The sequence below is a fragment of the Pseudophryne corroboree genome, chromosome 2, assembly GCF_028390025.1.
Source record: "Pseudophryne corroboree isolate aPseCor3 chromosome 2, aPseCor3.hap2, whole genome shotgun sequence".
Taxonomy (NCBI): Eukaryota; Metazoa; Chordata; class Amphibia; order Anura; family Myobatrachidae; genus Pseudophryne; species Pseudophryne corroboree.
In genome coordinates this window covers 159010343-159034847 of record NC_086445.1, presented here as the reverse complement: position 1 = coordinate 159034847, position 24505 = coordinate 159010343, and the positions used below count along the sequence as shown (strand labels likewise).

At 47.0% G+C, this 24505-nt stretch overlaps 1 protein-coding gene across 3 annotated transcripts in view; it reads right to left on the bottom strand.

The window, feature by feature from the left end:
* Positions 1 to 234: 234 nt before the first annotated feature.
* The window catches only part of COG6 (component of oligomeric golgi complex 6), a 288942-nt gene continuing 264671 nt past the window's right edge, over positions 235 to 24505 (bottom strand). For all 3 annotated transcript variants that reach the window (XM_063951903.1, XM_063951904.1, XM_063951905.1), the window contains exon 19: positions 235 to 450. In XM_063951903.1, coding sequence (XP_063807973.1) covers positions 303 to 450 — 148 coding nt within the window. In that variant the 3' untranslated portion in view covers positions 235 to 302. The remainder of the gene's footprint in view (positions 451 to 24505) is intronic.

The window sequence follows — 24505 nt, the reverse complement described above, 5'->3', positions numbered from 1 at the left end:
GCGCACGACACGTGACGTACTTCTTGGGTTACGCGCAGCCAACGTCAAATGGAGGAGGTGATCATAATGTGACTCAAATGTGTATATCATACTACAATGCAGTCCTGTAATAAAGTATACAGGTTTGTTATGATCTGTTATGTGCTGGAAACAAATTGTACTTTATTACAAATGCTCGCACCCAGAAATCTCTGCAATGTCAAACAAGTTTAAATAACTTAAACATATACTACATTTTAAATATTGTCAATTTTGTTTATTTAAAACATATAGTGTACTGTACATAAGAAAGTAGGCACAATTTATGAGAGGAGGGACTGAACTTGTTGTGGAGATCTATGCAGGATGCTTGTGGGCTCCCTGTAGCCATTGACAGGACTCATAACAGCCTCGTAGAGTTCACTGTAAGCTCGGCAGACAAGTTCGGTGGACTGCTTAATTATCTGTTCTCTGAAGAAAAGAAACAAAAAAAGAACAAATTTACTAATTTTCTACAGTCTATAATAGATATTTTGCTACTTTTATGTGGTAAACTCCAAACCTGCAGGCTTTCTGAGTGGTTGCCCAAAGAATTAGGGATCCAACTGGCTACCTATATTTTATGTATATACTATATACACTCATATTAGTTAACTATTTCAATATATTGTTAATAATATAAAAAGTAGAGAAACAAATGCATTGTTGAATATATATAATGATTTCTTATGATGTTGTCAGAGGATTTTAGGAAGTTTAGATCAGCTATAGCAACAGTGCCATCTGCAGGTTATACAGGATACTGCTAATACATTTTAGGAGACTATGAGCAGCATAGTAAAACCATACAACCACCACAATTCACCTCTTCTTATGTAGTAGTAAAAATGCAATACATACAGGCAGAAATAAATACAGAGAGCTTTGTAGGTTACGTTGTGGCATTTACATTTAGATGGGGTTGAAGGCCGATTCATGACAAGCAATTTATAGAATGTAAAGCAATAAAATGGTAAAGACTCACACAAAAGAATATACGCTCTACTGTAGGACAACAACACTGTGAGAAAACAGGATCATATCCTTCATCTTAAATGAAAGAACATCACATAAACCATGAGTAAAATATTTTATGCATACAATTCTTAAAAACCAGGACATCTAAATATAAACCTTTACAAAAGTATAAGCTTAAGAAAAACATATACATACAGCAGTATAAGTGACCATAGTAAGCTGTCCTTATATAAGCCCACTCGTCACAGAGCATTATTTATTTATTAACAGTTTCTTACATAGAGCAGTATATTCCGTTGCGCTTTACAATTAGAACAACAGTAATAGAACAAAACTGGGTAAAAACAGACAGACATAGAGGTAGGAGGGCCCTGCTCGCAAGCTTACAATCTATAGGATAGACATAGGGACTAACTCAGACCTGATCGCTGCTGTGCGTTTTCGCACAGCAGTGATCAGGTCTGAACTGTGCATGTGCCGGCGCCGCAGTGCCGACGGCTGTCTTAGCCCTGCGATTGCCTCTGCCTGATTGATAGGCAGAGGCGGTCGCTGGGCAGGAGGGCGCGGGCCGGCGGAGTTTGCCCACCGTTTAGGGGGTGCGGTCCGGGCAACGCAGGCGTGCCCGGACCGTTGGGGGGGGGGGCGGGCCGCGGCGGCTGCGTGACTTCACACACAGCCGCTGCGACCCGGTCAGCGACCAGTAGCTCCCAGCCAGAGCGCAGGAGCTGTGCTGATAGGGAGCTACTCTTCCAGTACAAAAGCATCGCCGCTGTGCGATGCTTTTGTACTTGTGCGGGGGAGGGTCGGGCCTGACATGCGGGAAGGACTAGCCCTGTGCTGGGCGCAAGTCATAGTAACATGCATTATCAAGTCCGCATCCCGCCCACTTCACAGTCAGCCAGAAGGATGCCCACTTTATCAAGAGACTCTCCCCAACATTTGGGAACCTCCCGGAACTTTCCAGAGAGTAGGTAAGCATGAACTGACAGAAAGTATAATAATAAAAGTATGAACCAAAGCTCATGAAGCAAATTTCAGAAAAATGTATTTGCCCTATTTGGGCAAGTTGACATTTTATTCTCTCACATCATGGCGTCAAAGGGTTGTATTCAGGTATATTTAACCACGGATTTACATAGCAAATGCTTTACTGTCCCCCCAAAAAACAGAACTGTAATGTGTTTTTTCTTATTTACAAAACAAATAATATATAATTTAGGTATTAACCTCATTTGCGAATATATAAAAAAAACCTCCAGAAACAACCCCTGGTGCACTCAGATGTCACATACAGTAAGTAGATAACTGGAGCCCTATGTGCACAAATAAAGTATTTTGTTTGATTTTAATGTGAGCCAATACGATTGGGGTGATAAAAAATAAAACACAAAAAAACCCAGTTTTACGTGATTGCGGCACTATTGCAGGTAACTGGATAGCTCCCAATGTCGTGGATCATTCATCAGAAGTTTGTGACACGATTTCATATTGCTGTTGATCAATGATCACCATCCAACTTCATTGAACGCATGTAATATTCCAAGTATGATTAAATATAATCAATAGTTTATACCTCTCAAAACTGGCATACTGGGAGGAGGGCAATAGTTATAATAAGGTTCTAGGAAGAATCTGTCATGGGTGCCCCTGTTGAAGTTTAGCGGAGGTTGATAGTTTAATATATAGTGCTATTAGATCAAAATAATACTGAGTCTCCCCATAGTTTATATGATATTAAATTGCTAATTTTCTGAGTTTATTTATATCATTAATAGTACTAAAATCCCAGCAGGGTATACGGTTAAAAGCCCGGCTGTCGGAATCCTGGCAGTCGAAATACCGGCGTCGGGATCCCGACACCCATCAGAATGCCGACATCGGAATCTAGGCTGGGTCAGGAGACAGACGCCATAACTTCGATAGCCGGTATCCCAACCGTTGTAAGTATCGCAGTGGCGGGATAGTACCGGGGGGTGGGGGTAGGTTTAGCCAACTCCGGGGGGGAAGTTTGGCTGTGGTAGGTGGGAGGTTAGGGTTAGGCTGCGGACAGGGGGGGGTTAGGTACCACCGGGGGAAGGTTAGAGTTAGGTACTGAGGGGGGAGGTTAGGGTTAGGCTGTGGGAAGGGAAGGTTAGGAGGAAGGGGAGGGGGGTTAGCATAGCATACTCACCCCTGTTGGAGTTTCTCCTTTCGGGATTCCAGCGTCGGTATTTTGACCGCCGGCATCCCGTCCAGCGGTCATCAACACTGATCCCCTAAGCAGGACTGTCTTATAGGAAAGTTCGGTTGGGGGCTGCGCTTAATCACTAAATCAAATATAGACACTCGAAAGAGCAGAGAGTGCTTATATACTCTTATATGAAGAAGCTTTCAATTAAGTATATATAATGTATGTTGGGTCCCCCCCCACAAAAAAAAAAACCTTTAAAGTCAGTATAAATCAAGAATACTAAGAATTATATATTTATTAAGATATGCAGTATAAAATCCTTGAAGAAAATATATAGACATATTATAATAAAAATAATAAATATCTGATCTAGTAATCTGAGCAGGTGACCACATAACACAGAACCTGCAGAAAAGTCAACGAACTGAGGCGGGCGCCCAATATCCCTTATGAACTACGAGAAAAGGATTTACCGGTAGGTAATTAAAATCCTATTTTCTCTAGCATCCATAAGGGATATTGGGGGAATCTAGTACGATGGGGACATCCCAAAGCTTCCAGAACGGGCGGGAATGTGCGGAGACATCTGCAGGACCGCCTGCCCAAACTTGGTAAATTCTTTGGCCAGGGTATCAAACTTGTATAACTTCACAAAGGTGTTATTCCCCCACCAGGTAGCAGCTCGGCATAGTTGCAAGGCCGAGACTCCTCGGGCAGCCTCCCAGGAAGAGCCCACCGATCTGGTAGAGTGGGCTTTCAGAGACTTAGGAACAGATAAGGCTGCCGACACATAGGCCTGTTGGATAGTAAGCCTAAGCCAACGAGCAATGGACTGCTTCAAAGCAGGACAACCCTTTTTCTGCGCTTCTTAGAGCACGAACAAGGAATCCGTCTTTCTGATCCAAGCTGTTCTCTTGACATAGATCTTCAAGGCTCGCACAGCATCCAATGCCTCCGGAGGAGCAAAAGTGTCAGAACTGGGCGGAACCACAATAGGTTGATTCAGGTGAAATGCAGAGACAACCTTCAGCAGGAACTGCTGCCTAGTCCTGAGCTCCACTCTGTTCTCGTAAAAGACCAAGGTGGTAATTCCGAGTTGTTCGCTCGCTAGCAGTTTTTAGCAGCCGTGCAAACGCATTGCCGCCACCCACTGGGGAGAGTATTTTTGCTTTGCAGAAATGCAAACGCTTGTGCAGCAGAGCGCCTGCAAAAACATTTTGTGCAAAACAAGACCTGCCCTGAACTTACTCTTTGTGTGCGATAATTCTAACGTTGGAGAGTTCGCTTTTGACGTCACACACCCGCCCAGCATTCGCTCAGCCACGCCTGCATTTTCCCTGGCACGCCTGCGTTTTTCAAAGCACTCCCTGAAAACGGTCAGTTTACACCCAGAAACGCCCCTTACCTGTCAATCTTCTTGCGGCCGCCAGTGCGAATGAAACGTCTCTAGAACCTGTGCAAAACCACAAAGGACATTGTACCCGTACGTCGCGCGTGCGCATTGCGGTGCATATGCATGCACAGAAATGCAGATTTTTAGCCTGATCGCTGCGCTGCGAACAACGGCAGCTAGCGATCAATTTGGAATGACCCCCAAGTACGGAATTTTACACGATAAGGCCCTCAATTCTGAGACACGCCTAGCAGAAGTTAGGGCCAGTAACATCACTATCGGCCACGTGTGGTACTTGTCTTCTACTGTCATCAGAGGCTCAAACCAGGAGGACTGTAGAATGCCCAACACCACATTCAAATCCCAGGGCACCATAGGCAGCACAAAAGGACATTGTATGTGGAGTACCCCTTGCAAGAAGGTCTGAACCTCTGGCAACAGTGTCAGTTTCTTCTGGAAGAAAATGGAGAGCGCTGAAATCTGGACCTTAATGGAACCCAGATGCAAGCGCTTATCCACACCAGCCTGCAGGAAACGTAAGAAACGTCCCAAGTGGAATTCTGCAGGTGGATACGTGCGTTCCTCGCACCAAGAGACATATCTTCTCCAGATATGATGATAGTGTTTTGACGTCACAGATTTTCTGGCCTGAACCATGGTAGCAATAATCTTTTTGGAAAAGCCCTTGTGAGCTAGGATGTTCCGCTCAACGTCCATGCCGTCAAACGAAGTCGCCACAAGTCCGGGTAGATGAACGTTCCCTGTTGAAGATCGCTTCTTAGCCGTAGAGGCCAAGGGTCTTCGATGGACATGTCCAGAAGATCCGCGTACCACAGCCTCCTTGGCCAATCCGGGGCAATCAGAATTGCCTGGATACCATGATTTCTGATTCGCTTGAGCACCCTTGGGAGCAATGTAATCGGAGGAAACAGGTAGACCAGCCAGTAAGGCCAAGGCGATGTCAATGCATCCACTGCCCTCACCTGAGGGTTCCTGGTTTGTGAGCAATACCAGTGAAGCTTCTTGTTGAGTCGAGAAGCCATCATGTTTATCTGTAGGCAGCCCCACCGGTAAATGATCTGCTGGAACACCTGACGGTGGAGACCCCTCTCCTCCGGGTGGAGATCGTGATGACTGAGGAACTCCGCTTCCCAGAATGAAGATTGTGGACATTGCTCTTGCATTTCTTTCCGCCCAGAAGAGTATATCTGACACCTCCCGCATGCAGGCTCTGCTTTTCGTCCCTCCTTGCCGATAGATGTACGCCACTGCTGTGGCGTTGTCCGACTGAACTTGGATCACGTAATCCGTGAGCTGAGGAGAGGCCTGAAGCAGAGCATTGTAGATCGCCTGAAGTTCCAGAATGTTGATCGGAAGGAGGGCTTCGTGGTCTGACCACCTGCCCCTTGGGTGACAGCTCCCCATCCTTGCAGACTCGCATCCGTTGTGAGGAGGGTCCAATCCTGAAACTCCCAGGAGATTGGAGGACTGCAGCCACCGCAGGAGGGAAATCCTGGCCTGAGGTGACAGCCAAATCATCCGGTGCATCTGGAGATGTGATCCGGGCCACTTGCTCAGGAGATCCAATTGAAATGTTCTGGCATGCAACCTCCCATATTGGATAGCCTCGTATGAGGCGACCATCTTTCCCAGCAATCGTATGCAAAGATGGATGGATACTCCAGTAGGTCGGAGTACCATTCGGACCATCTCCTGAAGTGTTCTTGCCTTGTCCTCTGGTAAGAACACCTTTCGTACCACAGTATCCAGCAACATACCCAGGAACAGGAGCTGCTGAGTTGGCTCCAGGTGGGACTTCTGTAAATAGAGGATCCACCCATGGTGGGACAGAAGATGGATAGTGCGGTCGATATGGAGCAATAACAGCTCCCTGGATCTTGCTTTTATCAGAAGATCATCCAGGTAAGGGACTACACATTGACCCCCTGGACCTGGAGTTTGAACATCATCTCCGCCAGCACCTTCGTGAATACCCTCGGAATCCAGCAGGGCAAACCTCAGGTCTGCCTAATGAGGTGGTAAAATCGGAATATGAAGGTAGGCACCCTTGATATCCAGGGAGACCATGAATTCCTGTTCCTCTAGGCCTGCAATTTATGCTCGCAAGGATTCCATTTTGAACTTGAAAACCTTCAGGTAAGGGTTCAAGGACTTGAGATTCAAAATGGGCCTTACCGAACCGTCCGGTTTTGGTACCACAAACAGGTTGGAGTAATAATCCTTGACTCGCTATGGTATTGGTACTGGAAAAATGACATGGGACTGGACCAACATTTGGATGGCCTGTTGCAACGTAACCTGCATATCCTCCAAAGCTGGTAAGCTTGATTTGAAAAATCGTTGGGGAGGAGCATCGTCGAACTCCAGCTTGTAGCTCTGAGAAATGAAATCCCTGACCCAGGTATCCTGGCAGGTAGCCTCCCAGATGTGGCTGAAGTGACGCAGTCGAGCTCCCACCTCAAGATCCCCTCGGGGTGGGTGGGCACAGTCATGCTGAGGCCTTAGTGGAAGCAGCACTGGTGATCTGGTCCTGAGAACTGGTGCCTGTAGATTTTCTTGACTCACCTCTGGTGCCTCTAGTGGCATTTGAGGCACCTCTGGCATTAGATTGAAATTTGTGAGACCGAAAAGGCATAGACGGCTTCATGTAGGAGCGTCTCGCCGGTGGGGCCCCAGAAGGGAGAAACGTGGATTTCCCAGCCGTTACTTTGGAAATCCACGTATCCAACTCCACCCCAAAGAGCCATTCCCCCGAAAAGGGGAGGTATTCCGCACTGCACGTTGATTCTGCGTCCGCAATCCACCGATGCAACCACAAAGTCCTGGGCGCCGACACTGCCATGGCAGAAGGCCTAGCATTAATATTTACCATCTCCTTGAGTGAGTCACACAAGACGCTTGTAATGTCCTGAATGTGCTTGAGGAGAATCACCACAGTGACCAGGAGCATAGCCCCGGAGAAGCCCTCCTGAATCTGAGTAGCCCATGTATGAATGGCATGGGTCATCCAGCATCCAGCTATGACCGGTCTTTGCGATACACCTGCTACCATGTAAATAGATTTTAGTGTAGTCTCTATTTTCCGGTCCCCAGGATCCTTTATGGTAAAGGAGCCCGGGGCAGGCAGCACCGCCTTTTTAGACAGTCGGGAGACTGATACGTCAACCCATGGGGGTTCCTCCCAAAACTTCCTGCCTTCAGTAGCAAATGGGAAAGTGAGCAAAATTTTTTTGGACACTTGGAATTTTTTGTCTGGATTTTTCCAGGCTAACTTGAATAGGTCATCTAACTCTGCAGAATCAGGGAAAGTGACATTGGGCTTGTTTTGTGTAAAGAAACACGACTGCTGTGACGTAGTGTCCTCTAGAGGGAGCTTTAACACGTCCCGTATAGCCAAAATTACGGGTTCAATACCATGAGCAGAATCTGAATCCCCACTAACAGGATCCAAGACCTCCCCATCCTCCTGTATATCCTCATCTGTATCAGAGAGCAGAGCAGGTAGACCACACTTTTGTGGACCTGCATGAGAGAGGGCGGGCTGTGTAACATCTGCCCTAGCAGCTAAGTCTGCAACAGCTTGTTGTAATAGCTGAGTTTTCTGTACGTTAGCAGTGAGCTGGGATGACATATCAGATATCATAGTTTTAAGAGACCCTAGCCAGGAGGGCTCTGGACCCTCTCCCCCAGCCCCTTCACTGATTTGTGAAGATTGAATACATTGTTCACAAGAAACAGAATCTGATGACATGGGAGAGAATCTGGTGTGGCATACACTGCACAGTTTGTGTTTACCCATGTTTCACAGTAAGCTCAATGACATAGACATACACACAGACAGTAATATTTTGCAAGCCTGTCCTTACTGTGGGGGTAATTCCAAGTTGATCACAGCAGGAAATTTTTTAGCAGTTGGGCAAAACCATGTGCACTGCAGGGGAGGCAGATATAACATGTGCAGAGAGAGTTAGATTTGGGTGTGGTGTGTTCAATCTGCAATCTAAATTGCAGTGTAAAAATAAAGCAGCCAGTATTTACCCTGCACAGAAATAAAATAACCCACCCAAATCTAACTCTCTCTGCAAATGTTATATCTGCCCCCCCTGCAGTGCACATGGTTTTGCCCAATTGCTATCAAAAATCCTGCTGCGATCAACTTGGAATTACCCCCTGTATGTGAGAGGAGGAGACCACAGAGAGAGACACCAGCACACCCTGACCTGCACTGCCCCAGTGAGGCTGACAGCTAACTATAACACAGCAATACGAGTAAATTCTGTCCTGTAGAGAACACAGACCGTGTACAATAGCAGCTCTCCCCCTTTGCTACACACTGTACCAGATTTCCAGCGTGTCTTGTGATGCAGGAAGCGCTGTGTGTGCTGTTTGTGGCTGCATTAAGCAGAGGAAGGCGCCAAAATGCCTCTGGTCCTGCTCTGAGTTAGCTCCGCCCCCCTCCAATGGTGCTGGAGTTAATGATTTTTATACTGGCAAAGTCTCCTGTGTGGCTTAAAAACGTTGCACAAGTGCTAGTTTAAGCTAGTAGAAGCCAGTGTACACGGGGGGCTCTAGAGGGACCCCCCAGGAGGGTCCCGTATGCCTTGCCCGTGTTCAGCCGCACTTTGAACCGGGGGACCCCCCTAGCGGGGCCCCCGGTTTGTACTCAGCATAGACGTCACCTTAAGGCTAGTGTTAGGGATGTGCGGCGTGCTGGGATTGTGACAGCCAGGGCTCAGTGCACCGCTGAACAAACAACATCTCAGGGCGGTGGTCCTGCAGCAGGGAAGCAGCTCTGCATCTCACAAGGCCAACTCATTCCGAGTTGATCGCACGTAGCAATGTTTTGCTGCTCGTGCGATCAACTAGACGCCGCCTATGGGGAGTGTATTTTAGCATAGCAGGGCTACGAATGCTTGTGCAGCCCTGCTATGCTAAAAAAGTTTCACTCAAAACAAGAGTAGCCCTGCAGCTACTTACCCAGTGCGACGAATCCAGCGATGAAGGTCCCGGTTCTGACGTCAGACATCCGCCCTCTGTTCGCCTGCGTTCTTCTTACCACTCCCCGAAAACGTCTGGAAACGGTGAGTATCCGCCCCGGAACGCCTCCCGCCTGTCCATCTTCTTGTGATCGCTGCTGCGATCACATTTGTCGCTGATGACGATCGTCGCCAGGCAACGAAGTGCGTGCGCAATGCGCCCGCAACGCATGCGCATTTCCGACCCGTCCGCACAGCAGCAAAGAACCGCTGCATGCGAACGAGTCAGAATGACCCCCAACATTACCTACCACATGAAAAAGAACACACTCACTCTCACACACGCACACTAGGGTAAATTTTTGCTGAGTGCTAATTAACTTACCAGTATATTTTTGGCGTGTGGGAGCAAACCAGAGTACCCGGAGGAAACCCACGCAAGCACGGGGAGAACATACAAACTCCACAACGTTAGGGCAGTGGTGGGAATATTTTTGAATGATCTACAATTCTACTATAATATGTAAATGCTATGAATGATTTTTCATTATGGTTTCTTTAAAACTTCTGCTGTACTGAACAGATTTCTAGCACAATGTTTCAATATTAAGCTGCTATGTTTACCCAAGGGATCACTGTTTTCTAAGTGAAAATAAATGCTATATTGTTGTGCAACGTACACGTTATGTGCTATTTATAGCTTATGTTATTTCAATCTTGAAACTATAAATATATGCTGACTGTTGGTTTTCTTTGTCATTTTGTGTGGTCTTTCATATTTCAATACCACAAACTATGTTTGTCTGGAGCCTTACCATTAAATAAGGGAAGGAAATTCCATGCACATTCTAGGTGACCCTCTAAGAGCCATAGGATTTCTCTATTCATGACTTTTCAGGATTATCACTTCCTAACTCAGACTTGCAAAGTAATTGCTAATGTCATTATTTAATGGGCTGGATAGGTAATCCGATTTAGCTCATAAAAGATGCATCAATACTACAAACAAAATGTTTCATTATCAACAATAAAACACAACAAGTAACACGTGTACAAAAATTCTTCTGAAACCGAAACAGTTAGAAATAACAAATACAAATATATTCAAGATTAAACTTCGTAAAATAGTATGTTACCCATACACATGAGCTAAATCAGCTAATATTAAGCTGCGGGTCCTATATTGCAGCGCAGCTAGCTTGAAAAAGACAGCAATCCTCAACAATTATTACTATTACCACAATATTATGCCCTAACCTCATTAATACACCTTTAGTAAAGACGTGATCCTATCTGCCTAAGCAGCCGAACGGCCAGTTTGACATAATGGGTCCTATACATCTGAGATGGATTTCAACAATTCCCCAATTTGCCGACGCCAGGGTCGAGGAATTGGGAAAATACAACATGTTGGATTTGTGGATTTTTAAATATGCTGAATTTCCCTAATTCCCCAAAGGATCGCTGATCATTGAAGACCTCCGATCGCCATTTTTGATAGGTGTATCAGGAATTGCATCGCTAATGAACAGCCTGCATAACCTCTGTATTATTAGCCAGATTTGATTTGCTTTAAGCTGAAAACTAACTTAGAACAAAATGAAATCATGTTACCAGCGGTCGGGATCCCACTGGTCAGTATACAGACGCCAGAATCCCGACTGCTGGAAATCCCAACAGTCGGCATTCAGACTAACAGGGACTATTCCCATTCACGGGTATCCACAACACGGAATAGAGTGGGAATAGAACCTATGTCGAGCACAGCGAGCCACCGAGCCTGCAAGGGGCTTCGTTGTGCTCCCCCCTCCCTACCGGCGTGGGTATGCTGACCGCCGGTCACCTGATCCCAACACCTTAGAACACGGATTAATTCAGCATAGCTCGCTATTCAGAGAAATCGCAAATTGAGCGATTATCGAATGACTGCGCATGTGTAGCGTTTGCATTGTACACGCGCGAGGGGTATTAGTGGCAAAAAATGCATACAGATCGTAATCGCAATATAGCCGCTGTTTGACTGACAGGAAGCCAGCGTTTCTGAGTGGAAACCTGCCTTTTTTTGGGTGTGCCACAAAAAACGCAGGCGTGCACAGGTGTTTTTGGGGAGGGTCTCTGACGTCAGCTCAGACCAATTCCAGGCTGTCTAAGTCACAGATGAGTGGCACTCCCAGACCTACTCACATTTGCTCAGACGGCAAAGTTTCTTCGATGTTATGGAAATTGCGAATGCAGCTGCGAGTCGATAGTGATGCATTCGCAATTTTGCACGGGCGTTTTTTCTTCCTGTTGGTGTGGTGCCTTTCTACTCGCAATTCTCTACTTTCTACTGCAATTTCTCTGAATAGCGATCCATGCTGAATTAGGCCCACAGTTCATTAGTAATATGTATTTTGGCTGGACGTTACCATGTGTAGTGCTGAAATGAGAACATGCCTGATGAAATTAAAGAAAACCAAAAACATTTTACAAAAATGATCTGAACCATTCTGGGCATGTTGGTATAATCATTAATTGTCCCTATGTGATCAGGAAGCTTGGCCAGAAGACCAGCTCCTGTCAGCGTCCGGAGTCTTACTGGTACGCTGGGGCTGGCTTCCTTGGCGATATGCGGGCAGCGGCGGAGGTGGGCTGCTGCGCCGGATCTGTGGGCAGCAGTAGCGGCGGTGAGGGGGTCCGCTTGCGGCGGCGGGGCGCCGCTACAGCGGGTCGCTCTTGCTGAGCCGTTGCTAGGAGACCAGAGGCAGTGAGCAATATGGCTTTGCAAAAAGAACTGCATTACTGGGCGCCGCCATGTTGGAGACCACGTTTTAAGCATAGTTCCTGTTTCCTGTTTCATCCAGCCAATCCAGGGGAAGCTCTCCCTATAAAATAAGATTTTAAACCTACCGGTAAATCTTTTTCTCTTAGTCCGTAGAGGATGCTGGGGACTCCGTAAGGACCATGGGGTATAGACGGGCTCCGCAGGAGACATGGGCACTTTAAAGAACTTTTAGTATGTGTGTGCACTGGCTCCTCCCTCTATGCCCCTCCTCCAGACCTCAGCTAGAGAACTGTGCCCAGAGGAGATGGACAATAAGAGGAAAGGATTTTGTTAATCTAAGGGCAAGATTCATACCAGCCCACACCAATCATACCATATAACCTGGAATATATGCAACCAGTTAACAGTATGAACAAAAAACAGTATCAGTCAAAGACCGATTCCAACTGTAACATAACCCTTATGTAAGCAACAACTATATACAAGTCTTGCAGATTTAGTCCGCACTGGGACTGGCGCCCAGCATCCTCTACGGACTAGGAGAAAAAGATTTACCGGTAGGCTTAAAATCTTATTTTCTCTTACGTCCTAGAGGATGCTGGGGACTCCGTAAGGACCATGGGGTTTATACCAAAGCTCCCAACCGGGCGGGAGAGTGCGGATGACTCTGCAGCACCGACTGAGCAAACGCAAGGTCCTCATCAGCCAGGGTATCAAACTTGTAGAATTTTGCAAAAGTGTTTGAACCCGACCAAGTAGCTGCTCGGCAAAGCTGTAATGCCGAGACGCCTCGGGCAGCCGCCCCAGAAGAGCCCACCTTCCTAGTGGAATGGGCCTTTACCGAATTTGGTAACGGCAATCCAGCCGTAGAAAGAACCTGCTGAATCGAGTTACAGATCCAGCGAGCAATAGTCTGCTTAGAAGCAGGAGCGCCAACCCTGTTGGCTGCATACAGGATAAACAGAACCTCTGTTTTCCTAACCCTAGCCGTCCTGGCTACATAAATTTTTAAGGCCCTGACTACATCCAGGGACTTGGAGTCCTCCAAGTCCCCCGTAGCCACAGGCACCCCAATAGGTTGGTTCATGTGAAAAGAGGAAACCACCTTAGGTAGAAACGGAGGACGAGTCCTCCATTCCGCTCTATCCACCTGGAAAATCAGATAAGGGCTCTTGTGAGACAAAGCCGCCAATTTGGACACCCGCCTTGCAGATGCCAAGGCCACTAACATGACCACTTTCCAAGTGAGAAATTTAAATTCAACTGTTTGAAAAGGCTCAAACCAGTGCAATTTAAGGAACTGTAACACTACGTTAAGGTCCCATGGTGCCACCGGGGGCACAAAAGGAGGCTGGATGTGTAGCACTCCCCTTACAAAAGTTTGGACTTCCGGGAGAGAAGCCAATTCCTTCTGGAAGAATATAGACAGGGACGAAATCTGTACCTCAATGGAGCCTAACTTTAGGCCCATATCCACTCCTGTCTGTAGAAAGTGGAGAAAAACGGCCCAAGTGGAAACCTTCCGTAGGAGCATTCTTGGCTTCCCACCAAGATACAAACTTTCTCCAGATACAGTGATAATGTTTCACTGTCACTTCCTTCCTAGCCTTTATCAGAGTAGGGATGACTTCTTCCGGAATACCCTTCTCCGCTAGGATTCGGTGTTCAACCGCCATGCCGTCAAACGTAACCGCGGTAAGTCTTGGATCACGCAGGGCCCCTGCTGCAACAGGTCCTCTCTGAGAGGAAGAGGCCACGGATCTTCTGTGGGCATCCCCTGAAGATCTGAACACCAGGCCCTTCGAGGCCAATCTGGAACAATGAGTATTGTCAGTACTCTTTTCCGTCTAATGATTCCCAATATTTTTGAGATGAAAGGAAGAGGAGGAAACACATAGCCCGACTGAAACACCTATGGTGTCACCAGGGCGTCCACCGCTACTGCCTGAGGGTCCCTTGATCTGGCGCAATACCTCCAAAGCTTCTTGTTGAGGCGTGATGCCATCATGTCTATTTGTGCAAGCTCCCAACGACTTGTTATCTCTGCAAAAACTTCTTGATGAAGTCCCCATTCTCCTGGATGGAGATCGTGTCTGCTGAGGAAGACCGCTTCCCAGTTGTCCACTCCCAGAATGAATATCACTGACAGAGCGCTTACGTGATTTTCCGCCCACCGCAGAATTCTGGTGGCTTCCGTCATTGCCACTCTGCTCTTTGTACCGCCTTGGCGGTTTACATGAGCCACAGCTGTGAAATTGTCTGATTGAATCAGAACCGGTAGGTCGCGAAGAAGATTCTCCGCTTGTGGTAGGCCGTTGTAACCGGCCCTTAATTCCAGTATGTAGATGTGTAGACAAGCCTCCTGGCTTGACCACCGTCCCTGAAAATACCATCCTTGTGTGACTGCTCCCCATCCTCGGAGGCTCGCGTCCGTGGTCACCAGGACCCAGTCCTGAATGCCGAACCTGCGACCTTCTAGAAGATGAGCACTCTGCAGCCCCCCCAGGAGAGACACCCTGGCCCTGGGGGACAGAGTTATCTTCTGATGTATTGGAAGGTGAGACCCGGACCACTTGTCCAGAAGGTCCCACTGAAAAGTCCTCGCCTGAAACCTGCCGAAGGGGATGGCCTCGTAGGTCGCCACCATTTTCTCCAGTACTCGAGTGCATTGATGGACTGACACTCTTTTTTTCCTAAAAAAGACAGCCGAGTTGTTGAAGCCAACTGTGACTTTGGTAGATTTAGAATCCAGCCATGTTGCTGCAGCACTCTCAGGGAGAACGACACACTTTTCTGCAACTGTTCCTTTGATCTCGCTTTTATCAGGAGATCTTCCATATGCCTCTTTGAGTCTGCATCACCCGTCCATTGGCGGGTCCACAGCATATATAAGACTGCGTCTTAGATGTGACCTAATGTCAATAAAATGGTATCCCTATCTAGGGTATCAATATCAGCTGACAAGGTATCTGTCCAAGCTGCTACCGCGCTACAAACCCATGCCGATGCTATTGCCGGTCCGAGCAAAGCCCCCGTATGTGTTTTTTATACAATTTATTTTAAGGTAGTTTCATGCCTGCGATCCGCAGGACCTTTTAGTGTCGCCGTGTCCGGGGACGGTAGGGCCACCTTTTTTGGACAAGCGTGTTAAGGCCTTGTCGACCGTGGGTGATGATTCCCACCGTAACCTGTCCTTTGAGGGGAAAGGATACGCCATAATAATTCTTTTGGGAATCTGCAGTTTTTTGTCTGGAGTTTCCCAAGCTTTTTCAAATAATGCGTTCAGCTCATAAGATGGGAGAAACGTTACCTCAGGTTTCTTTACCTTAAACCTGCGTACCCTCGTGTCAGGGACAGAGGAGTCATTTGTGATATGCAAAACATCTTTTATTGCAATAATCAAATAATGAATACTTTTTGCCACCCTTGGGTGTAACCTTGCATCATCATAGTCGACACTGGAGTCAGAATCCGTGTCGGTATCAGTGTCTACTATTTGGGACAGTGGACGTTTTTGAGACCCTGAAGGGCCCTGTGACACAGTCACATCCTTGGACTCTGCTTTGTGCAATCTCTTATGTAATAAATTTACATTTGCCTTTAAAACATTCCACATGTCCAATCAATCAGGTGTCGGCGTTGCCGACGGAGACACCACAATCATCCGATCCACTTCCTCCTTAGATGAGCCTTCCGCTTCAGACATGCCATCACACACGTACCGACACAACCCCACACACACAGGGATATTTTTATGGAGACAGATCCCCAATAAGACCCTTTGGAGAGACAGAGAGAGAGTATGCCAGCACACACCCAGCGCCACTGACACCGGAAATAGAAATCCCAGATAAAACAGCGCTTTTATATAAATATATATATAATCACATTATATACACTCACTGCTGCTAATAAGTGCCCCCCCCCCCCTGTTTGGCCCTGTGTCTTCAGTAGGGGAGAGTTCGGGGAGCCAGCTCCATGCTGTGGAGAAAATGGCGCTTTCCGTGCTGAGGGACCAAGCTCCGCCCCCTCACCGGCGGGCTTTGGTCCCGCTCATTTTTACAATACTGGCGGGGGTTTTGATATATAGTGCCTCTGTAGCCTATATATGTATGTTTGCCAGCCCTAGAGGTTTATTGCTGCCCAGGGCGCCCCCCCTGCGCCCTGCACCCATCAGTGCCTTGTGTGTTGTGTGTGGGAGGAATAGCGCGCAGCGTTACCGCTGCGCTTACTTACCTCAGTGAAGATCTGAAGTCTTCTGCCGCCTTGAAGTCTTCTTTTCTTCTTATACTCACTTGGCTTCTATCTTCCGGCTCTGCGAGGAGGACGGCGGCGCGGCTCTGGGACGAACTGCGGGGTGAAGCCTGCGTTCCGACTCCCTCTGGAGTTAATGGTGTCCAGTAGCCTAAGTAGCAGAGCCTATCACTTAAGTAGGTCTGCTTCTCTCTCCTCAGTCCCACGATGCAGGGAGCCTGTTGCCAGCAGTGCTCCCTGAAAATAAAAAATCTAACAAAATTCTTTTTCAAAGAAACTCAGTAGAGCTCCCCTGTAATGCACCCTGTCTCCTCTGGGCACAAGATCTAACTGAGGTCTGGAGGAGGGGCATAGAGGGAGGAGCCAGTGCACACCCATACTAAAAGTTCTTTATAGTGCCCATGTCTCCTGCGGAGCCCGTCTATACCCCATGGTCCTTACGGAGTCCCCAGCATCCTCTAGGACGTAAGAGAAAAGGGGGCTGGTTTAGGACAGGGACGCCAGTGCTTCAAGTTACAACCCTGTTGTAGGTGCTTTAGCCTGTGTTCCCAGGATTACTGCTGTATTCTGGTTCCTCCTGATCCTGCTTGGTCGGTTCTCTGTTGCTGCTGCAGCCCTGCCGTTTCTTGCCTGCTACTGCCTGTGGAAGCTCTCCTGGAAAACCCGGTCCAGTAAGACTCTTTGGGCACAGTCGGCCCCGGGTCTTCTGCCTCGTCTTTTAAGCCACACTCCACAGATCTCCTTCACCAGCCACGCCTTTGTACCACCGACCACAGCCTGCAGATTATTATCTTCAGCTTCGTTTTCCAAACCACAGTCCACAGTCCTTGTCTCCAGCCACGTCTTCAACCACTATCCACAGTTCCACAGTTCATCATCTACAGTCTCGTCTTTCAAATCACAGTCCACAGTTCTTCGCCTTCAGCCACGTCTTTAACCACTATCCACAGTTCCGCAGCTCATTAATCACAATCTCGTCTTTCAAGCCACAACCCGCAGTTCTTTATCCGCAATTACGTTCCTTAACCATCGTGCTCCAGCCTCAGTTCTCTACCTCAGTCCTGTACATAATAAATACTTTCTATTGACTCTCAAACCCCGCCTACGTTCTTCATTGCTCCGTGTCCCATGCGAAGGAACTATAGCCAACCCCCTCATCTTGTTCATCCACAGCCTGCTACCTCCTCGGGCAAATCTCAGCTACCGGATCCTCAAACTTTGCTAGACGTGACAGCTCCGTCTAATCTGACTGTCCACGTGTTGTTGAGTGGCCATTGGGAGCTCAGGGAGGACATCAGGATTGGCCTATGTTTGTGGTAAGTATAAACTTAGTAGGACTTTGATATCATGAAGTTTTGCTTTTTATGAATTATATTTTTTCAAAAGGGGAACTTCTATTTTTTTTTTTTTTAATCCTCTCGCCTTTAAAGATTATGGAACGCATTTAGTGGCTAGATAAAGCACTCCAGATTCACGAGGATTTAGACGTACAAGCAAGAAAAGAGGAGACATTTCAAGTGAAGATGAAATCATTAGTGACAATATTCTGAGCTCAAGTTTTTGTAAAATGTCATCTCATTAACTGAAAAGGAGACAACCTCCATTAAATATCAGATACTCGTTAAGAGTACAGTAGTGTACAGAGTTCATAATTAATGTGGGATGATCTTTGGTAGTAGTGTGATGAGTAAATGAAAGGGTCCCTTCCAATGTATTATGCAGATACAATAACTCATACTGTATTTACCGTCTTGTGTGAAGGCATACAATAAGTGCAGTGCATTTCCATGTACGCCCTTCAAATAAAAGTTAACCTTCCAGCCTGTGAAAGCTGAACTAACACATTGTGAGTCTGTTAAAGTTTAACACAAAAATCAACCACACTCAGGGGTGTAGCGAGGGTGGCTCCGGTGGAGCATGAGCTCAGGGTGGCAAAAAAGATAGAAAGCGCACTGTCGCCTGCCACCCCCCTTCTTTTCCGTGGACCACTGTACTGGTAGCCGCAGAGCAGGAGTAGGAGAAGCAGAGGGAGTGCACACAAACTCAGAGATTAGGTAGAGAACAGAGCATGTCTGAGGCACCAGTGGGAGACTCTGTCCGCCTTCTCTATATGTCTCACTGTCTGCTTTCAGCTGTGCAGCAGGGTTACTTCTGTCCTGCAGCCCAACTCTATGCCCCCGCTGCTGCAGCATCTCTCTTTTTCCTGGAAGCTGCAGCACATGTCTCTGCTTCAGATGCACATCTTTCTGTCCTAACTTCTGCAGAACCTCTCTCTGCCTCGGAGGCTGCAGCACTTCCCTCTACAATAATGCTGCAGCACCTCTCTCTGCCACAGCTGCTGCTGCAGCACCTTTACCTGCAGCAACTACTGCACACCTCTTTCTGCCCCAGCTGCTGCATTATTTCTCTCTGCTCCGGCTGCTGCACTTCTCTCTACATTGATGCTGCAGTGCCTCTCTCTGCCCTAGTTGCTGCTGCTGCACCTCTCCCTGCATTAGAAGCTGCATCACCTCTCTCTGCCCCTCAGGCTGCTGCGGTGTAGCTCTCTCTGCCCCCCAGGCTGCTGCGGTGTAGCTCTCTCTGCCCCCCAGGCTGCTGCGGTGTAGCTCTCTCTGCCCCCCAGGCTGCTGCGGTGTAGGTCCCTCTGCCCCCCAGGCTGCTGCGGTGTAGCTCTCTCTGCCCCTCAGGCTGCTGCAGTGTAGCTCTCTCTGCCCCCCAGGCTGCTGCGGTGTAGCTCTCTCTGCCCCCCAGGCTGCTGCGGTGTAGCTCTTTCTCCCCCTCAGGTTGCTGCGGCACAGCTCTCTCTGCCCCTCTGGGCATTCTAGGACATTATTCTTATTGAGACATAGTGAGATTATCAGGTTTGAGATGGCAGTTCTAGGGTGTTACTTTCATTGAGGCATTAGGGGATAACCAAACTGGGGAGCGGAACAATTTTGGTGCATTATTTTCATTGAGAGTTTGGGGGGGTTCAGGTCTGTGGGGGGGGGGTCACATTTGGGGCATTGGAAGATTATCAGATCTGGGGGGGGGGGGCAGTTTTGGGGCATTACTTTCATTCAGAGATGGGGGGGTTCAGGTCTGTGGTCAGTCACATTTGGGGCTTTATTTTCATTACGCAATTGTGAAGTAAGGTCAGTCGGAGGATATAGAGCATTTTTAATTTATTTGACTTAAACAAGTAAATAGTTAAATTCTAAACCTAACCTCTAACCCTCTCCCTAGCACCTAACCCCAACATTCCCTCCCGTAGCCTAAAGCTAATCCGCCCCTGCCCTCCCCCTAATCTCCCCTACTGTAGCCCAACCCTCGGCCTAGTGCCTAACCCTAACCTTCCTCTCCCACAGCCTATCCCTCTCCCTAGTGCATAACCTAACCCTCCCCCTAGTGACTATACCTAATACTCCCCCTATTGCCTAACCTCCCGTTCCATAGCCTCTCCCTAACCTTCCCCTAGTGCCCAGCCTAACCTCCCCTCCCAAAGCCTAACCCTAACCTCCCCTCCTGTAGCCTAACCCTAACCTCCCCCTAGTGCCTAACCCTCCTCATCCGTAGCCAAACCTTAATACTCCCCCCCTCAGGTCAATGAAGAATGTTAACATTTTAGCTGTCAACACTGTGAACATGTTGACATTCTACACATGCCTCTATGATCAGTATCAACACCATAACTGTCGATATTATGACTACATCCCCTACTATTAATGTTAAAACGCAAAACACCAGTCACACATAGATTCTGCCTTTCAGTAACATGGCTATGAAATAAGTACTAGGATTGACCAGCAATGTGCCAAGAGCCGCCATTGACTGTCTTAATAATACTCTACTTGAGTAACATTATTGCCACAACACTGGTGTACAGTATGTAAAAAGGTTACTCAGAAAGTTTACACTTTTTCACATCAGAAATGCAATGTCAACCAAAATCTATTTCCAATAAAAGTCGGAAGTCCAAATGCTCGCAGTCTGTCGGTAGAAGATAAGAGTCGTAGTTTAGAAAACAACTATGTATTACAGAATTGTACTACCCTGGGCGCCTACCTGTTACTAGATCACAGCTCCCAACATTCATAGCCATTGGAACTAGGGTCGTGCTAAACATCAACAGACACATGATCATTCGCAATATATCCAAATACCTCATCCATTCACTTTGAATAAATATAACAAACAGACCAGTACGGATATAACTACATGTATTGCTGGTCCCAGAGACTGCTGGTCACTTCCGATAGTCCCAGAAGACAGCAGAACCGTAGGGGGCTGGCCATCTTATTTCAGAGGTATGATTACAGTACTTGCTAATTTAACCTGTTGGTGTAAGCAAGAGATCGTAGGACAAGATTCACCATGTACAGAGTGATTTGAATTCTGGTGTGGTATTGGCTAGCTACTAGTACTGAGAAGATGATCCGGATTTAATCTTGAGCGTCTGATACACATATAACAGTTTATCATATATTATATCTTTTGTTTGCTTAATAAGTCGGAGCTTTTTAAATAAAGGATAGGACAAACAAAGCCGCCCATAAGCAAAGCAAAATAAATAAAATGCATTGCCTAACCATATACATTCTTCTAATTATGTAATGTATCTATATAACTACGTATTAGCTTGCCCAGGAAATCTACTGTATATATGCAGTTATGGAAAATGGGGGCTAATAAAGAGCCCTGGAAAAGAACATTCAGCCGATGGGCAACCTGCTTGTAGGTCCTGCTGGAGAGAAATCTCTACCCTTCAGCCGCACACCATTTAGGTCTGTGACAGTAGAAAATCTGTTGCTGTAATAATGAGGATGAAAGAAATTACCCTGTTCTAATTCTGAGCACTCATCACTCCAACAATGCTGTTAAACATGAGCACTTATGCTCTGAACAATGCTTTTAAACCCATACATCTTTATTTCCCACTAGATCAACTGGCTATGCCCATTAAGCCATGTCGAAAAGCTTAATCCATTAAGCAGCATGTAACTCCGTTATGTACAAGAGTTCCAAAAGGAGCTGGTTAGTATATTTACAGGAGTCCAATTTAAAGGTTCAACAAGCGTAAGTCTTACTAATAGCAGAACATCTTATTAAGTTAAGCGTACATTAACCCCTTAGTGACAGAAGGTAGTCAATGTATATTAATACAAGCTGTTTGTTACTCTGTGCTCTTAGGGCCCAATTTAGCAAGGATTGCAATTGCAAAATTGTTTGCAGTAGCTTTGCAAATGCAATCCTTTGCAATGCAAATGCAGGAGGATGTGCATACCACCTCCTTCTTGCGTTTGCGATGCAATCGCATCTGTGATGGTCACGATGTTAATTTGCGACGGCCTTACTCAGGCATGCCGTCACAGTGCAGCTTGCAGGGCCAAGGAAACTGCGTACGCAACGCAGTCCTTGGCCTCGCCACTCACTCCCCAATGCTGGCTGCCTCTGCTTCCGCGAACGCATCTGCCTGTCAATCAGGCAGAGGCGTTCGCATAAATACCTTGCGATCCCAGGAACCGTTCTGAACATCGGAACCTGCAATAAGGATTGCTTATGCCATCCGTACTGAATAAGGCCCTTAGTGAAAGCCACCAAATCAATTGATGTTGGGACCACACCCCAACAAGGCAACCGACATGCTAACATTAGATCAGACTTTAGGGTAATTTTACACCTATAGCTAGATTTACGAAGCCGCAGCTTTGCAAGCTGACGTTTCTCAGCGCATTTGACCTGCAAATTTAAAGTGGGAAAAATGCTACGTGCAAAACGCGGTGTGCTTTGCATTAAATATTATTACCACTTTAAATTGGGTGTAGTATGGTATGCCATGCCGGCGGCCGGGCTCCCGACGACCAGCATACCGGCGCCGGAAGCCCGACCGCCAGCATAGCACCAGCATAGCGACAGCACGGTGAGTGCAAATGAGCCCCCTGGCGGGCTCGCTGCGCTCGCCACGCTACGGGCACGGTGGCGCGCCGCTTCACGGGGGTCGTGGACCCCCACGAGGGAGAAAAAGTGCCGGTGTGCCAGCTGTCGGGATTCCGGCGCCAGTATACTGTGCGCCGGGATCCCGACAGTCGGCAACCTGAATACCACCCCTTTAAATTTCCAGGTCAAACATGCTTAGCCGCTTTGCAAAAATATACCCGGACTCTAAAAAAAAAAAATATGTATGTAATATTTCATTGTCAACTTTAACTAATTAACTAATAGAATTTAAAATAAACTCAAATTAACCAAAAAAGAGACAACGATATGCACATAGGGCCTGATTCATATTTGTGAGGAATTGTACAGTCACAAGGAAGCAGAAGTGTAATTCCTTCTAATTAAAATGTAAAGGCAGCAGGAGGTGTCTGTAGATGACAGATGCCTCCTGCATGCATTTGTGAGGATCAGAGTGCTGCATCTGAGGACGCAGCCTCGTTCCACCACCGCAATAATCGGCTGCAGGTACCGGAAAGCTTGCGTAAGCTGAAGCTTACTCAGACTGGCTGTAGGATACAGACATGACCATGAACCTGTCATGCCTTTAATTTGGGGGAGAAATTCCTCGTTTCGGAGAATGGTGCCGTCCCAGATCCAGACTGGACGGGTTTGCATAAAAAATATGAATTAGGCCCATAGGCGTACGCAGTGCTGATGTTGGACTTACACAGGCGCTCATCCTCCCACACAGGAGGCATTACACGGATGGAGAAACTGCATCTGCTATACGAATTGTGCAGGTTTCGATGGCGCGGCCGATGGTGGCATCTAAGGATTCACCAATCAGTAATGCAGTGTGTACGGTGATAAAGCTGTATTCCTTTATCGTATAAATAACCCTTTATGAGGTCTTAGAACACTGTACGCTGACTACGTAAGAAGTACCGTAAGGGTACGCTACTTGCGTAACGATCGCTCAGCCGTAGGCGAGACGCTCAAGCGTCGCGTTCGCTCACGGCCCAGAGATCACAGACTGGCACACTATTGGCTACAGACAAACGTAATGATTCGCTATGGCGTAGCGGACGCTCGAGACCACGAGGAGATCACCAGCGGCGCCGACGCTCACAACGCTATACCTTGATATCTATACCTTTAACTATTAGATACACAGTATACTTTTATGTAGAGACAGTGTGTAAGTGCAACCTGGTGTAACCTGATTAACTACAAAGCTGCTTGAGCGTCACCGACGCTCTGTGAACACTTAACACTATGAGAAAATACACAGATACTTGTTTAGGGTCCAAAGCCTATTAAATGTATTATAACTAATATACTTGTAAAAAGGAATCACAGTACAAATGATACACTACAATATAACAGAGACTTCCTAACCAAATAACTACACTATAAATACAATACAATACAATCTAATCAAGGGAAAATACGAGAGAAAGAGTAGAGAGAGAGAGAGAGAGGTAGAGATGAGAGAAATGGCTCACAGTAAGACAATATGATCACGGAGAAAAACTTACGCACAAGGGGAAACGATCGCATGCGCCTCTGGACATCCAGCTTCCCGATTATCAGCAATGAGAACCGTTTGATGAGAAGTGAAAGCTGGATGCCACAGGCCCGTCTTTTATGCTACTCACACAATGCAATCTAATGGTCCCTACAACCTCATTGTCCATTGGACGCAGGAATTCGGCTTCGCATTATAACAAAAGGTCATAGGGTGATTCATACAGGTGGGCTGTGACGATTTCAAACAGCTCAGGTGGGTGGGAAACTAGGTTTCCCGCCGCATACCTGAGTAAGAGTAAATAATAGTAATGGACATAAACTTCTTATGTCCATAACTATTCGCACGAGCGATTAATACGCTCCAAACCAACACCGGAATATTGCTATTTAAATACTCTTCCGATGGGTACCAAACACTACTGTATGACTCCTGTTAGACCCTTCCTACAATACAAAGAGGGATCCCTCCGATCAGAGACATTCTA